At 53.2% G+C, this 15,460-nt stretch overlaps 2 protein-coding genes across 5 annotated transcripts in view; one reads left to right on the top strand and one right to left on the bottom strand.

Annotated features, from left to right (window-relative positions):
• The first annotated feature begins 20 nt into the window (after positions 1–20).
• Garin5a (golgi associated RAB2 interactor 5A) lies at positions 21–4,935 on the top strand. Of its 4 annotated transcripts, XM_055613580.1 has the most exons (5): positions 21–241; positions 444–544; positions 1,015–1,145; positions 3,060–3,345; positions 4,456–4,935. In XM_055613580.1, the coding sequence occupies exons 1-5, from the start codon at positions 199–201 to the stop codon at positions 4,816–4,818; spliced, it is 924 nt and encodes a 307-aa protein (XP_055469555.1). In that variant the 5' UTR covers positions 21–198; the 3' UTR covers positions 4,819–4,935. The 4 variants fall into 4 exon arrangements, with proteins under 4 accessions (XP_055469555.1, XP_055469554.1, XP_055469557.1 ...); XM_055613579.1 differs by lacking the exon at positions 21–241 and having other exon boundaries at positions 248–544; XM_055613582.1 differs by lacking the exon at positions 21–241 and having other exon boundaries at positions 248–544; positions 4,453–4,529.
• A 489-nt stretch (positions 4,936–5,424) lies between these two features.
• Mybpc2 (myosin binding protein C2) overlaps positions 5,425–15,460 on the bottom strand; it is a 23,159-nt gene continuing 13,123 nt past the window's right edge. The window contains exons 17-28 of the mRNA XM_055613686.1: positions 14,314–14,473; positions 14,115–14,219; positions 12,807–12,995; positions 12,235–12,369; positions 10,944–11,111; positions 10,715–10,803; positions 10,089–10,284; positions 9,492–9,631; positions 9,106–9,265; positions 8,867–9,003; positions 7,593–7,779; positions 5,425–5,528 (exon numbers count right to left, since the gene is read on the bottom strand). Of these exons, the coding sequence (XP_055469661.1) occupies positions 5,518–5,528; positions 7,593–7,779; positions 8,867–9,003; positions 9,106–9,265; positions 9,492–9,631; positions 10,089–10,284; positions 10,715–10,803; positions 10,944–11,111; positions 12,235–12,369; positions 12,807–12,995; positions 14,115–14,219; positions 14,314–14,473 (1,677 nt within the window). The 3' untranslated portion in view covers positions 5,425–5,517. The remainder of the gene's footprint in view (positions 5,529–7,592; positions 7,780–8,866; positions 9,004–9,105; positions 9,266–9,491; positions 9,632–10,088; positions 10,285–10,714; positions 10,804–10,943; positions 11,112–12,234; positions 12,370–12,806; positions 12,996–14,114; positions 14,220–14,313; positions 14,474–15,460) is intronic.

The raw sequence follows: 15,460 nt of genomic DNA, 5'->3' as shown, positions 1-15,460 counted from the left end.
GCACTCACGAGCCTGCCGCTAGTTAGGGAGGCCATTTCTCCATCCGGGTCTCCAGAGCTCACCTCCGGCCTGAGGAGGTGACGTCCGTGACGTCATCGAACGCGGGGCGCTATTGTGATGTCATAGGTGCTAGGGCCGGCCCTTAGCATTCTGGCCTTGGTTCCACCCTGCGTTCCCACACAGGGCCGGGGCGTGGCGATGAAGGGCGGGCGCGATCTTAAATCGGGCCGCCGCGGAACAGGTGAGAGCGGTTCTGAGGGGATGGTAGGTGAGAGGAGGAGCTCTGCCCGAAGGGCTTGGCCCTGGTGAGGGAGCCAGGGACGGCATGGGCCCGGCAATGCGGAGGCCTCTGCCTCGCGTGCGCCCCCTGTCGGGGGACTCGTACCTGTCCTCCTGGGGTGGATGCCATCCATTCGCTCCTGCAGACCGCCCCCTGTTTCCAGCCTATGCCCCGTGCCGCCCTGGGCGCCTCCAGCGCCACCTCCTGAGCGGCGAGTTCGATCAGCTGCGTGACTTACCCATCTTTGAAAGCAACTTCGTGCAGGTGTGGAGCCCCGACCTCCGCCCACTTGATGTCTGGAACCCCTGTTCTGCGAGCTGTGGCTGGGCCCTGTCGAGCTCCGTGTTCCACGTAACCTCTGAGCCCTCTCACCTCATATCGCCAATCCTTTGACCTGTTTGTGGCTTCACAAGCCTTGGTCTCAGTTTCCTTGACTGCACACACATAAGGTTCTTTAGTCCTAAAATATCCGGCCCACAACTTACTTTTTTCTTTTTTTCTTTTTAGTGGTACTGTGGGTGGTACCCAGAGCCTCACTCCTGCTTGGCAGGGGCTCTACCCAGTAGCAGCAGCCCCGGCCCCGCACTGGGGGATTCTAAGCAGGTGCTATGGAATGAGCCACATTCGAAACCCCCTACCTGCTCTTCAACTCCCCTAGTTCAAGATTACCAATACCCATCAGAACCCTGTTCAATTTTTTTCTCCATCTGTCTTGCCTTAACCTCTGGCCCCAGGTGACCCGGTTTGGAGAAGTCGCCAACAAGGTCACCATGGGGGTGGCAGCCTCTAGTCCAGCTCTGGAGCTGCCAGACCTGCTGTTGCTGGCCGGCCCCGACAAGGAGAGTGGATGCCTGCAGCTCCTCGGGTGACTGCCCCTCCTGGTCCCAGCCTCCTCCAACCTTTCTGCCCCCCGGGGGGACCAAGAGCACCACCAGTGCTTTTCAGAAAGATGACAGGGCAGATCACAGAGGTCAGAAGTCAAGCAAAGTGAGGGAGGACAGTCCTCAGTGACACCCAGGGTCACAGCGGTGACTGTTTTACACAATGCTGCCTGCTTTCCAGGTGCTCCTCTGTACTAGAGAGTTAAGGCTCAGAGACCGGGCCCATGGCCCAGGGTCCCACAGAGGGTCAGGAGGTGGGACGAGAACCTGAGATTCCTCACAATCCAGATCTAACAGTACTCAAGTTCAAGTCCACTGTTTCGCTCTCTTCCCCTCATTGAAAAACTTGTGGAAATCAGTACCACCACGCACAAACCTCACACAGAGCACTCCTTCTCCCTGCTTCATTTGCGAACGGGAGACACTTACATGCTTGTAGTGCGTGTGCGTACTCAGGGATTCTGGGAGGATTTGAATCCTTTCCCATCCTGTCTCAGTCCATGAAAGACAGGAGAAAAATTTTGAAGACAAAGACAAATGGTGCAGGCCTGTCATCCCAGCAACTTGGGAAGCTTGAACAAAAAAATGGTTTCCCTTAGTGAGACCCTGTCTTAAGATGAAAAGCCAAAGGGGGCTCTGGTGGGATGACATGACGCAGTAAGGTGTTTGCAGGGAAAGCATGAGCATCAGTCTGAATTCCCAACAGCCATGTCGCAGACCAGGTACCGTGGTAATCCTAGTGCTGGGAGACACAAGGACAAAGACGAGCTCCGGTCCTTGGAGCTTGCTGACAGCCAGTCTTCCCAATCATCTGGCCCCAGGTTAAGTGAGACACTGTCTCAAAAGCCGAGCTTGAGAATGATAGATAACATTAACCCATGATCACCACATGCAAGTCTTTTAAAGAGGGCTTGAGATATGTGTGTGTATATATATATATAATTTAATTAAATTATATATATATAATATTAAATTATATATATATTTAATTTGCCTAGCATACACAAGGAAGGAAGGAAAGAATGGAAAGATTTCAGCTGGGCATGGTGGCTCACATTAATCACAGCACTTGAGAAGCAGAGGCAGGCAAGTCTCTTAGTTCAGGGACAGCCTGGTCTACAAGTTTGTCAGCCAAGCTATATGTGACTGTCAAAAAAAAGAGAGAGAGAAAGAATTTTCACCCAATTATCTTCTTACATAAGTGGAAAACTTTGCTCAGTTCTCTGCCGTGGTCTGATGCACTGTTTCCAACAACGGGCTTTGAATATTAAGTGCAAGCTTGGGGGTCCCTCTGACCCTGTCTTCCCCTGCCCGCAGCCAATAAAGTAGTTCAAAACCGTGATCCCAACACTCAGAAAATGGAGGCAGGAGAATCAGAAATTCAGGGCCAGGCTCAGTGATACAGCCAGTTCTAGGTCAGTCTGGGCTACTGAGAACTTGTCAACAAAACAAACGCTGTAGGTGATCAGCCCCACCCCCGCTCTGGCCTCCTCCCGGATCCAGGCTGAGCCAGCATACTTTGTAGCTGGGACGTTCTTGAACAAGTCCGCCATCCCAGACCTTGAGCTCAAACCCTGCCTCCATTGCCGCCTCTCTTCTACGCCTCGATCCCGTTACCTGGAACATGCACTGAACTGACAGTCCTTCCTGTTTGTGTTTCATGGAGCACCTGGCACAGCAGGAGCAGTGTGTAACTGTCAAGAGCTGGCACACTTAGAGGACATCCATTGTCCACTGAGGGGCACGGGTTTTGTTCACTGACTGGACCAGAGTGCAAAGAGAGGAGGTTGAAGCAGTGGTCTGGTGGCTGGCCACCACAGGGCACATGCAGAAGTGGAGTCCCCGAGGGGAGCACCACAGGAAAGAGGCCCTGGCTGAGCTACCCCATCTCCCATCAGGCTGTTCCCCTTGCAATTCGTGCAGCTGTTTGTGCATGATGAGAGCCGACAGCAGCTCAAGGTCAAGTTCCGCACAGGCCGTGCCTTCTACCTGCAGCTGCTAGCACCACCAGAGACCCTGGACCTTGAGTTCGGCCGCTGGGTGAGATTGCTTTACCGTCTGCGCTTCCACTCGCCCGCCTGTGCGGTACCCTTCACCCATGAGGACACGGCACCTGAGGATGAGGAGGAGGAGGAGGACGACTATGAGGAGGAAGCCAAGGAGGGGCAGTTTCGGCCTCCAGAGGTGAGGGCGGGACAGCGAGCCCTGGGATGTTGGGCCAGGAAATATGGAAAGGGACCAGGTAGGCCTGCTGGATCCTGGACGCCTGGGACTGAGGGAGAAAGGAAGGTTGGGGCCTGGACCTCTGGGTCTGAGGAAGCAGAACCAGACTTGTATCCCTGGACCTGAGGAGACCCATTCCTCCTGCTTCTTAGGGGTTCTAAGAAGGCTATAGTGTCTGCAGCAGAGGAGGAATGGTATGGCTTGGTATTCCTAGCCCAAGTGCCTCTAGGCTCCTAAGAGAGAGCACACAGCCCTCCCTAGCCTCTACTTGACAACATGGGTTCTAGGGAGGGAAGCCTACTCATTGAAGAGATGGTCTCTGCCTGGCCACACATGCCCAGTTCCCAGAAAGGGGAAGAGGAGAGGACAGTTCTGGAACATGGGGACTGTTCCAAGACATCCACAGCCCCACCTATCCCAAACTCAGCCCCTCATGCTGGTCAGGTTCTCAGGTGCTCGCTCTCCTTCTTAGCTTCAAGGCATAGAGGCCAGACTGGACCCGCAGGTCTCAGAACTCTGGGGCCTCTGATTCACAAAAGATCCTTCCAGATCGCCAAAGGACAAGAGATCAAGACAGCTCAGCTCAGAGCCAGAGAGATGGATTTTTAAAGTTAATAAAGATCAGGCTCTTAAGAACCAACACCCGTCTGCAAGCATAGCGGAGTATCATTATTAGTGCCAGGGGCTGGCTCTCTGCTGTGGGGGGGGTCTCAGGGTGGGCCGATTATTGGTTGGACTTTCCCAATCTTTGTTCTCTCCTTATTCCTGCACTTCTTGTACCAGGGTAATTTTTGGATCACGGGTTTTGTCAGTGGGTTGTCTGCTAGTCCTACCTGGCTAGGAGGTGGTCCCTTCAGTCTTCGTGTCCTCCCACTCCTGTTAGGAGTCTCAGCTAGAGTCACAGCCACGTCCTCCCAACAGGCTGCCCTGTTGCAGGCCTCCAGCTTCACAAAGAGATGTCCCCTTTTGGTTTCCCGTCCTGTTCCTAGCCCGCTCACCTCCCACCTTCCATTCTCTGCACATCTGATCCCCACCCCTCTTTCCCTCCCCATTCTATCTCCTGTCCAGTAGTCTGGGCAGCTCCAGCCAGCAGCGGATCAGATGTTGGGACTTGCAGCCAAGCATGGGACAGAGCTCCAGGGGTCCTGTGGAAGTGTTGGGGGAAAGATGGAAGGACCTGGAGGGGACACGGACCTCACAAGAAGACCAACAGAGACAACTAACCCAGACCCATGGGGGCTTACAGAGACTGAGACATCAGCTAAGGAGCACGCATGGTCTGGACCTAGGCCCCTGCACATAGCTGATGGGCTGCTTGGTCTTCATATGGGGCGCCTGGCGAGTGGAGGGGGACTGTTTCTAACATGGACTCTGTTGCCTGCTTCTGGATCACTTCCTCCTGGCAGGGCTACCTTGCCTGGCCTCACAGGATGAAGATATGCTCAGTCCTGATGTAATGTGATGTGATGTGCTGGGGAAGGTTGATACAGGGGGAGCTCTCCTTTTCTGGGGGAAAAGGGAGAGGGGAAGAAAGAAGGGGGAAAGGAGGCCTGGGAGGAGAGGAGGGAGGGGATACCCTTGAGATGTAAAATAAATTTAAAAAATAAAATAGTTTAAAATTTTTAGAAAAGGAAAAATAAGAACCAACACCCAAGTCCTGGCTCTTTATGCCACAATCAGTAAGAACAAGCTGCTTCCAGGTCTTCCCCTAGCCCTCTGTGCCCTTGGTGCCCTGGCAGCCACTATTTCTGAGGCTTTTCCAATTGGCTCTCTTCTTTTCCCTCTGCTGGAGATGAAATCCAGAGCCTTCCACATTCTGGGAGCATGAGCTTCACCTTTGACTCTTGTAAACACCATGGCAAAGCAGTTCCCTCAGCAGATGCCATTGTCTGAGATGCTGCCATAATGGGATCCGATCTTTAAGGCTGCCTTGTGGTGGTGGCCATCCCTAGCCCAGAGTGACTAATCCCACCCACAAGGAGACAAGAAGCACAGATTCTGGAAGGACAGACACATGATAGTTTGAACAACAGCATTTTATCACATTAATCATTCCAGAGGGATGGCTGCCATCCCAGGGGTTGCGAGACTGGTGTCCGGGCTCTGGTGACGTTTCTAACAGATGGGGAGCTATCACTGCGGCACTGCAGGAGAAATGAGAGATGGGTGAGGCTGAAGGAGGTGGGCTGCCCCATATCTCTACCTAAGACCCTGGAGCAAGAGAGTTCCCATCCAGCAACTGTCCCTGAACACCTGTGGAGTCACTATGCTCATCTCTCTCCCTCAGCAGGGCTGCATGTAGCCCCAGCTGTTCTTGAACTCAAGCAGCTGAGGATGTCCTTGAACTCTTGATCCATCCTTCTGCTTCCACCTCCCAAGAGCTGGGATAACAGACTATACCTGGTTTACAGAGTGCTGAGGACTGAATCCAGGCTTTATGCTAGATAAGCAATCTACCCATAAGCCACTTCTCCAGCCCCACATCTTTTTTCTTTTCTCTGTTCTGAGAAAGGGTCTCATGGCATCTGACTTTCCATTGTTGTTATGGCTGGCCTCCAGTTCTTGATGCCTTTGCTTCAAGCCCCTCAAAGTGAGGGCTACAATTGTACTTTGCCATGCCTGGCCCTTTTATTTTGTAGTTTTGTTTTTAAATTTATTCTATGTGTGTTTGCCTGCTTGAGCTTATGTGCACCGTGTGCATGCAGGAGCCCATGGCTCCATGGAGCCCCTGGAACTGGAGCCTGCAAATGGTGGTAAGCCACCCTGTGAGTACTGAGAACTGAACTCAGGTGCCCTGGAAGAGCAGCCAGCGCACTCAACCCCTGAGCCATCTCTCCAGCTCTTGTTTCTATATTTTATACTATTTTGACAGGACCATACTATGTAACTCAGGCTGACTTAGAAGTTGGCTTCTAACAGCAGAGGTTGGCTTCAAATGCACAATTCTCCTGCCTCAGCTTCCTGAGTGCGGAAATGACAGTTTGATGTCATTTTAAATCCTAAATGGGAGCGGGGTGTTCCGAGAAACTACCAGCTGTCAGAAGTTAGGGGGAATCTGCAGTGGGGATACTTAGTCACCCACAAAGAAGACTGCAGAATAGACAATGGATCAGCCTGAATCCAGAATGCAGCCGCTGGGCACAGAGGGGAGCTCCTCCTAAGAACCCTCCTTGAGGGGCTGAAGTCCCTGTCTACTAAACTGTCACAGGGCCAGGGACATTAGCATTGTCAACTGTCTCCAGATGAAGCAGGGACAGACTATGCTAATCTGTGCCCTGGAGACCTGAGCTGCCTCCTTCAGCAGGGTCTTGTGGACTGAAGCCACTGAAGGTGACGGAGAGGTTTCCCAGAGGATGATCAGCTTGTGCCTGGGCCCAGCATGGGGATGAAATGGACTCACTGCTGTGGGTGTTTTGGCTTAGGATAAGTAAACCTGCTTTTGTTAAAATTCCAAATTGGGGATTTTAGCTTGTCCACACCTGTTAAGTGTCTCATGCGGAACATGGTCTTTGCCAGGTAGAATTAGTTGAATCCTGAGGACTTTGAGGGGGATAAATATGACAGCCCAGTGAAAAAAGGCACAGCTGCTTGGAGGAGGACTGCCTGCTGCTCGTTCGCCCTGCTGCTGCATTTCCTGTTTGCTGATTTGCTGGTCACCTGGACTTCGGGATTTCTAGATGACTGACATTGGTGTTGCCCCCAAAAGAATTCTGTGATCCTACCCAGCAGGAAGTAGCAGAGAGAACTCCGCCCCTGTCCCCACTAACTTTCTTTCCCTTTTAGCCAGTGTTGAGGGGTTGGTAGGGAGGTAGAAGCATTTAGTAACCCTAAATAAAGAAGGTTTGTTTAAAAAAAAATCAAGGTCAACAGGTCACTGTGGCCCCAAACGGCATAGAATGGCTGGAAATGGGAGGGCCCAGACTGGAGTTAGGGACAGGACTGAGATACAGAACACTGAATTCCAGGCTGAAGAGACTGTGGTAGTGGTGGGTCTGAGGAATGGGGGAAGGGCATAGCAACTCTGATCCAGAGGCAAAGGGCAGAGGAGGCTTGACGGAGGATTTGAGAGGCAGACGTTGAAGCCTTAGCAGGGGTTGGTACCCTCCAGCCCACTGCCTTTGCGTGTGGGTCCCCTTCTTGCCTGGGGCATCTGGGTAGGTTAGCCAAGGGCCCTGGATGAGGGTCAGTCAGCGGGGCACCCCCCTCACCTCGGACATCCAGCTTGCACTCAGCCAGGGCCTCCCCCAGTTCATTGAAGGCACGGCAGGAATAGGTCCCTGCATCGAAGGGCGAAGGGCGGCGAATGTTCAGCGTCAGGATGCCCTGATAGTTGGTTATGAGGAATTTGGGATCTTCATGGATTTCCATCTTATTCTTCATCCACACCACCTTCGGCTAGAGAAGGGAACCAGAGAGGAAGCTGATTTAGAAGGATGTCCTGGGTAGAAGCCATGCCACTACCTGGTTGGATGGTTTCAAATAGTCGCTTTACAATCTAACCCCCGGTTTCTTCTGTTCAAACAAATACATGATGCCTAGTGCACAGAAGAGACAGGGGACCTCCTTGTTCTCAGAATAAAGATTGCTCCATAGGGACCCCAGTGTGGCTGCCAGTCACCTCTTAGGCAAGAATGTCTACTGTCTCAGAACTGCCTATATTTCTCTGTCATGCTTATCATCATTCATATTTTGTATTATCTGTGAAACGTTAGATCAGTGTCATTCTTCCCCCAACACAAAGGAACTTCTTTGTCCCATTTGTGAAGCACAAAGTCGAGGAAAATATTTGTGGGATGAATCGAGTAACACAGCAAAGGGAATGAATGAATGAGCTGAGATTAAAAAGAAAAAAACAAAAACAACGAATAGATTGGCACATGGTTAAATGAAATGGTGGACAGATTTATGGATGAATGAGTAATGCCCAGGTCTGGAGCACACCTATAATCCCCCACTCAGGAGGTGGACGAGAAGGATCTTGAGCTCAAGGCCATCCTAGGCTGCATGAACCCTTGTCAAATCAAAAAGAAAATGGCTCTGTGGTTAAAAGCGCTTGCTGCTTTTGCAGAGGACATGGGTTCAGTCCTCAGCACCATGTCAGACAGCTCATAACTGCCTGTAATTCCAGCTCCAGGGAATCCAGCACCCTCTTACAGCCTACAGGAGTACTGCACACACAAGGTGCACAGACAAAAAGAGCTTAAGATTTAAAAAAACAAAAACAAAAAACCCTCATGACTGGGTGGCTCAGGAAAACTTCAGAGAGCTGTGAAGGTGTAGACACCCCCCCCAAAGGTTTCTCAGGGAAGTGGGCTTCATGGATTAGCTATGCCTGGCAGTCATGAGGTAGAGAAAGGGCAGGAAGGTCAGAATTGTCCGAGACTTGGCTTCTTCATGAGGAGACTGCAGGAAGGAACCGCCGGAATGGTGGGTCTGGGGGGTCCTGTGCTGCAGAAGCCTTCAGGGGAGCCCCCCGGGGTACCTTCGGGTGGCCTCTGACGGCACAGTTGAGAGCTGCAGAATATCCTGCCACCACTACCCGGTCTATGAGCGGAGTCAGGAACTTGGGGGCTGTTCGGAAATCATGCTCCTTGTATTCCAGTGGTTTCAAGGTGATTCCTGGAGAATGAAGGACGCCCATGACGTGAGTCCCACCCCCACCCCAGCCAGGGGCCAGCAGCCAGGAGTTAGAGCTCAAGGCCGGGTAGCTGGGCCCTGCACCTGTCTTGAGGATGCGAGCTGTGTTCTTGGAGACACCAGGGGAGTCACTGAGGCCACAGATGTTCTCGCTGAAGACGCGGAAGTAGTACTCATTACCCACAATGAGGTCGGACACCGTGCAGCTGGTGGGGCGATTGTGTTCGTAGACATTGAACCACTCCTGGGATGGGGAGGAGGGAGGACCAGGAAAGGCAAGCACGTGGAGGGCACATGGGCACAGACGTTAGGAGGGGCAGTGTAGACCAAACAGCCCGTCGTTAGCCTGCCCACACTCACTCCCAAGCGCCCAGTCTCCTAGCCTCCCCTTCTCAGCTGTGAGCTAGAAAACTCAGCTCCGCTCTGGCAAGGCCACACGCGTTGCCCCCAAGGCCCCTCTGTCCCCTCACCATGGTCTTCTTGTCAGCCTTCTGGACAAAGTAGCCTGTGATCTCGCTGTTCCCGTCATCCTTGGGCGGCTGCCACTCCACCAGCGCGTTGGTGCCCCACACCTCCTTCACCATCACGTTCTCTGCTGGCCCTGCCTTTTCTGGAAGGAAGGTTAGGGGTCACACGCCACCGAGGGGCCCTGATGCCTGGCTCTGCCCCTCCCTTTTTCTCCTGGTTTGTTTGTTTGTTTGTTTTTGTTTTTTTCCCCTCTTTGGCAGTCTCATCCCATTAGATATCCCATTATATAACCCATTATATAGACATTAAACTGCTCTTGCTACTGCTACCCTCGAGTGCTGTCCACCACCACACTGTTTACCCCGTGCCGGGCATGGGTCCTAGGGTCTCGTGTGTTAGGCAAACACAGTGCCAGCGGAGCCCCTGCCCCAGCTTTCACTCTTCCTGTTTCAAACCTGTTCTCCTTCCCACTGGCAGCGTTCCTCCCATCTCCCCATCCCAGCCTCTCCCCTATTCTGACTCCCCTCACCTCCCATTACTTTCTGGCCTCCTCCGCCCACTCCTAACCCTGCCCATCCCCCCAGGCTCCAGCCTCGCACCCACGACCCTGATGCGTATGGTGGCAGTGTCCTTCATGTTCTCAATCTGCACGCTCAGCTCATACTCTCCGGAGTCAGAGCGAGCCGCCTGGCGCACGAAGAACACGGTGTCGAAGTCGCTGGTACGCACATTCACACGGGAGCTATCCACGGGAGCCCCACCCTTTGTCCACACCACCTGAGGCCGGGGCTTGCCCTGGGTGAGGGAACAAAGTCAGGTGAGTGGCCTCTGAGGGCCTGAGGGCCTGGCTACATCACTGTCCCTGATGATATCCTGGATTTGTACTTAACCCTAATCCAGGCCCTGATCCCCACAAAACTCTGGCCATGGCTCTGTTTGACCCCAACCCTATCTCTGACCTCCATTCTGACCCCAGTCTTAGCCATGACCCTGGCTCTGACCTTAGCACAAACAATGGTACTACTGGCCCTGAGCCTGACACTGTCCACAGACACACCCACAGCTCTGACCCTGTCCCAGCCCCATCAGTAACCTAAGCCTGACCCCAGCTCCAACGCTGGCCTTGACACTGATCCCAGTTTCAACCCTGGCTCTAACCCCATCTCTGACCCCGGCCCTGTCCATAACCCCAACCCCAGCCTAACACTGCCCCTAGTTCCAGTACCTGGAAGGGGATGACGAGGTTCAGGGCCTCCCCCACTTTTCGAATGTAAGTCTGCCGCAGATGACGGGGGAGGCGGATCTTAGGCTGCTCTGAGGGGTTGAACAGAGGGGGGTGGTGTTGGACTGGGAGCCACTAGAGCTTCAGATGCTGATACCATCTGAAGGCCCTTCAGTGAGGGACGCTGAGCAGAGCCTCAGGAGTGCTGAGTCAGGGACTAGGTGTCACTCACCCACAATCTCTCTGATTGTGACCGGCTGAAGGAGGGTGGCTGGTTCACTGCGCCCCGCAATGTTGACCCCAACAACCCGGAAGAGGATCCTAGCTCCAGTTGGGAGGTCCTTGACAGTGAAGCCACAACGTTCCACAGGCTCCTTGTTAGCTGAGACCCATTCCTCAGCTGGAAAGAGGAGTCACATGTGGGCCTGGGCCTTTCTTGGGCCTCTGCACTGCTCCCCTCACTGTCCCCCAGCAAATAGCCCCCTACAGTGAGGACTCAGTGAGCACAAGCTTAATGGCAGCAGCACTGGCCAGGCATCCCTGAGGATGAAGGGATGAGGCCCCTGCCTCAACACTGGGGCCCGTTTCAAGGGTGAGAAAACTGGGGGCCCAGGTGGCTTAAGAAGCTATTTGAAGTCACACGGCTCAAGCATGAACCGGTGCAAGAGTGGCAGGGTAGGAGGATGGGGTATTGGCCAGCTGGGGACTGTAGAAAGGAATGCTGGGAAGGGATGGGGACAAGAAGCTAGTGGGGGACATTTTCACTTCCCTGTGTTGCAGGATATGGTGGTCACAGGCGCAGGTCAAGGTAAAGGTTCTGAATCGTAGAGGCCAAGGCCGCACAGCCACAGGTAGGGCAGGCAAGCCTTCAGCTGCTAGATTACTGATAAGACGGGAGACAGTGCCAGCGTGGTGTGCTGTCAGACAATCGGTGCATGAGAGACGACACAGGGCTGTGAACCCCACAGCAGGCCGTGTGCGTGTGTGCGTGTGTGCGTGTGTGTGTGTGTGTGTGCGCACGCGCGCGCACAGGGAGAGAGCACACCAGCGTGCGTAGGCACACACGTGGGTGAGTGAATGCATATCTGAGTGTGAGTGCACGGCTGTAAGCAATGCGTACGCACTAGTGTGAGTGCGCATGCCAATGTGCTTCATGAATATGTGTGTGAGCACCGAGCACGAATATAAAAGCGCCTTGAGTGTGAAAGTCTGTGTGTTTGGGGGTGCAGCAGAGGTGGAGATGGGGTCACGGAGGTGACAGTTATGCAGACATAGTTGGGAAGGAAGACTATTAAAACCGGAGAGAAGAGGAAGGAAAGGAGGAGGAAAGAAGAGAGTGGGAAGGAGGGAGATGCAAGAGAGGGAGAAACGGAGAGACAGATAAGGAGCCATTGCTGCATAGAGATGGACAGAGGGAGCGAGGACATGCTGACCTGAGGGTCCAGCCCACCCCAGGCACTGTGCCAGCCCCGGGCCACTCCCAAGTCCACTCCCTGGCTCAACCAGGGCCAAGTGGCACTTACAGCCCTCCAGGCAGTACTCCACCAGGTAGCCATCAATGCCGCCAGCACCAATCCGATCTGGAGGCCTCCACTTAAGTGTGGTGGTGGTGTCAGTGACGTCCTCCACCGTGAGGTGCAGGGGTGCACTGGTGGGGGCTGCAGGGATCCAGGGAGAGGAGCAGGGAGGAGGTTAAAACAGCAACCAGACAAAACAAAAATCTGTGTTGGTGCACATCCAGCATGGGGGTGGGGCAGGTGGATTTCTGTGAGTTCAAGGCCAGCTTGGTCTACATATCATGTTCCAGACCAGCTAAGACTACACAGAGAGGACAGCCAGGGCCTGTTTCAAAAAGATCCCCCCCCCCAAAAAAAAGGGTGGTGTGCTAGGCTTTAACTCAGAGGCTAACACCTGCCTAGTTTCCACCAGTGAGGAGCTGTAGGTGTGTCTTAGTGGTGGAGCTCGCACACACACACACACACACACACACACACGCACACACACAGACCCAAGCTCTGTAGCTCTGCAGATCAAGGAGTTGAATGTGGAGCAGAGTGGGTGGGAGAAACAAATGGGGACAGAGAGGCCATTATACCAATGGGCATGAAGGGCTTGGTGTTCATGCTGGGCTGTGACACTCCAATGGCATTGACAGCAAAGACCCGCATCTCATACAGGACACCCTCGATCATCTTTGTGGACTCATAGGTTGTTTCAGTGAAGACCTCAAAGTTGAGCTTCATCCAGCGGTGGGAGCCTTTCTTCTTCCGCTCCATCAAGTACCCTGTGGTTTTCCCCAAGGAAAAGGGTTTGGGGGGTCACGGTGAGGTCTAGAGTCATAGTCAGGGTAGGAAGGATACATAGAAAGGATCATAGAATCCCCATCAGGTGGACTCTCGGCAACACAGAACCTTCTGAGGCTGCCATTCACAAGGCCAAAATGAGACGAATTTCCAGATCAATAAGCAACAAAGGGCTGGGCGGTGGTGGTGCACACCCTTAATCTCAGCACTCGGAGGCACAGGCAGCTGTGTCTCCAGGTTTGAGGCCAGGCTGATCTACAGAGTGAGTTCCAGGACAGCCAGGGGCCTCACAGAGAAACCTTATCTTGGGGGTGGGGGGAAGGGAGTGAAGGATAGGGGCTGCAGGTGCAGCTCTGTCGTTAATGCTGCATAAGTGCACCCTGAGTTTGGATCCTCAGTGCCCACCAGAAAAAACAACAACAACAACAAAAAAAAAAAAACCTGGCTGAGCATGGTGGTGGTGCTTCCAGCCCCTGGGAGCAGAGTCAAGCTGATACCCACGAGTCTGAAGGCAGTCTGGTCTACAGAGTGAATTCCAGGCCAGATAGAACTACACAGTAAGACTCTGTCTCAAAAAGGTGAAGGGGGGAGGGCTAGGGTAAACCAGGCGGTGATGGCAGATCTCTGTGGCCAGCCTGATCTACAGAGTGAGTTCCAGGACAGCCAGAGCTACACAGAGAAACCCTGTCTCAAAAAAAAAAAAAAAAAGGTGGGGTAGGAGCTGCAGGTGTGGCCCAGTCTTTAGAGCTTGCTGCATAAGCAAGACCACCTTGCACCCACATAAAAGCTAGGTTGCTCACATGAACTTGTAATCTCAGTGCTGAACCCAGAAGGTTCGCTGGGCTCTCCAGCCAGCCGGTTGAGCCTAATAGCGAGCTCCAGGCTCAGCAAAAGCCCTACCTCAAAAACTAAGGTGAGATGAAGGATGACATCCAGCATGGGACTTATCCAACACATGCATGTGTACACACAAATCAAGAAAAACCATGGAATCCCAGTTCCCAGGAGAACTGTTTCCAGGGGAGACCCACAAGGAAGCTAGAGACTACAGTGAAAGGTCAATCTGAAGTTAGGGAACACGGGAGTCACAGGATGCTAACCAGTCACTGGCTGTCCTCCGTCATACTTGGGTGGCTCCCAGACCAGAATGGCCCAGTCTTCTCCAACTGAGGTAACACGGACAGCCTCTGGAGGATCAGGAACATCTGGGTGGGGTGAGGGACAATGAGAGAGTCAGGGACAGCCCTGAGGCCTCAGTGGGCCACTCCATGCTTCATCCCCCTTTACTCCTCTGCTTACCCACAACCCGCAGGAAAATGGAGGCCACATCCTCGCCCACGGGATTGGTGACTTTGATGGTGTAGCGGCCTTCATCTGCCCGTTCAGCACTCTCGATCACAAAGCTGCTGCAGTCTGGCCTCTGCTCAATGTGCACCCTGCCCTCTGTGAGTGTGAACACCTGGACATGGCCGCCCAACGGCCAGGCTTCCGTCACTTGCGCAGACCCTCAAAATCTTGCCGTGACCTCTCTATGGCCACATGTATGTGAGCTCTGGACTCAGGGGTCTCACCCTGATGTTCCCCCTCCATCCTTCTTACCCACCACACACCCACCCACCTTCACTAAACAGTCTTGTTCCCAAGAGTCACAATTTATCTGTATACACTGAGCCTGATGCTCCTTTTTCTTTTTCTTTCTAAAACAGGGTCTCTTGTAATCTAGACTGGCATTGAACTTCCTATGTTGCCAAAGATGATCTTAAACTCCTGTTCCTTTTGCCTCCACCTCCCAGTTGCAGAGATGACAGGTGTGAACCACCATGTCCAATCTGTGCAGTGCTGGAGGCCTTTGCCTAGAGGCCCTTGCCTAGAATCCTCCAATGAGGGGCTGGGGTGTGGCTCAGGGGTGGAGCACCTACCTAGAATCACACCCACTCTGCTTCATGCCTCCTCTTGCTCTTTCTTAAAGCCACCTGGAAGTCAAATTTCTTCCAGGAAGAAGTTTGATTGCTCCCAGCTAAACATGACCTCACATTCCCATAGCTCCTGCTCTCTGCCTCCATATCTCAATCTCAGCCATGTCGGGAAGCAACTGTGTGGGCTTGTTCCACCTCCCCCAAAGGAAGAAGGCACAGAGCCAGGGCTGCATCTGATGAGGGTGGCACCTTGAGTGGCTGGCTGAGGGGAAGAGTGGATAAACACGGGATCATGCTGGCATGTTCCAGACGTGCCAGAAGTTCCAATGCTTCTACAGCTCCGAGAAATCTACCCAAAGACCCATGTCCTATAAAGCTTGTCGCACTTCATCATATTACTAGGAGGAGGTGGAGCCTTTAAGCGATGGGACTGAAAGCCGGGCAGTATCAACCCAAGCCTTTAATCTCAGCACTCAGGAAGTAGTAGGGGGATCTCTGTAAGTTCAAGGCCAGCCTGGTGTACTGAGTGA

Source organism: Psammomys obesus, unplaced genomic scaffold (genome assembly GCF_907164565.1).
Source record: "Psammomys obesus unplaced genomic scaffold, mPsaObe1.curated_primary_1811, whole genome shotgun sequence".
Taxonomy (NCBI): domain Eukaryota; kingdom Metazoa; phylum Chordata; class Mammalia; order Rodentia; family Muridae; genus Psammomys; species Psammomys obesus.
Note: the sequence above shows the minus strand (reverse complement) of the source record. Positions and strands in the feature narration are given on the sequence as shown.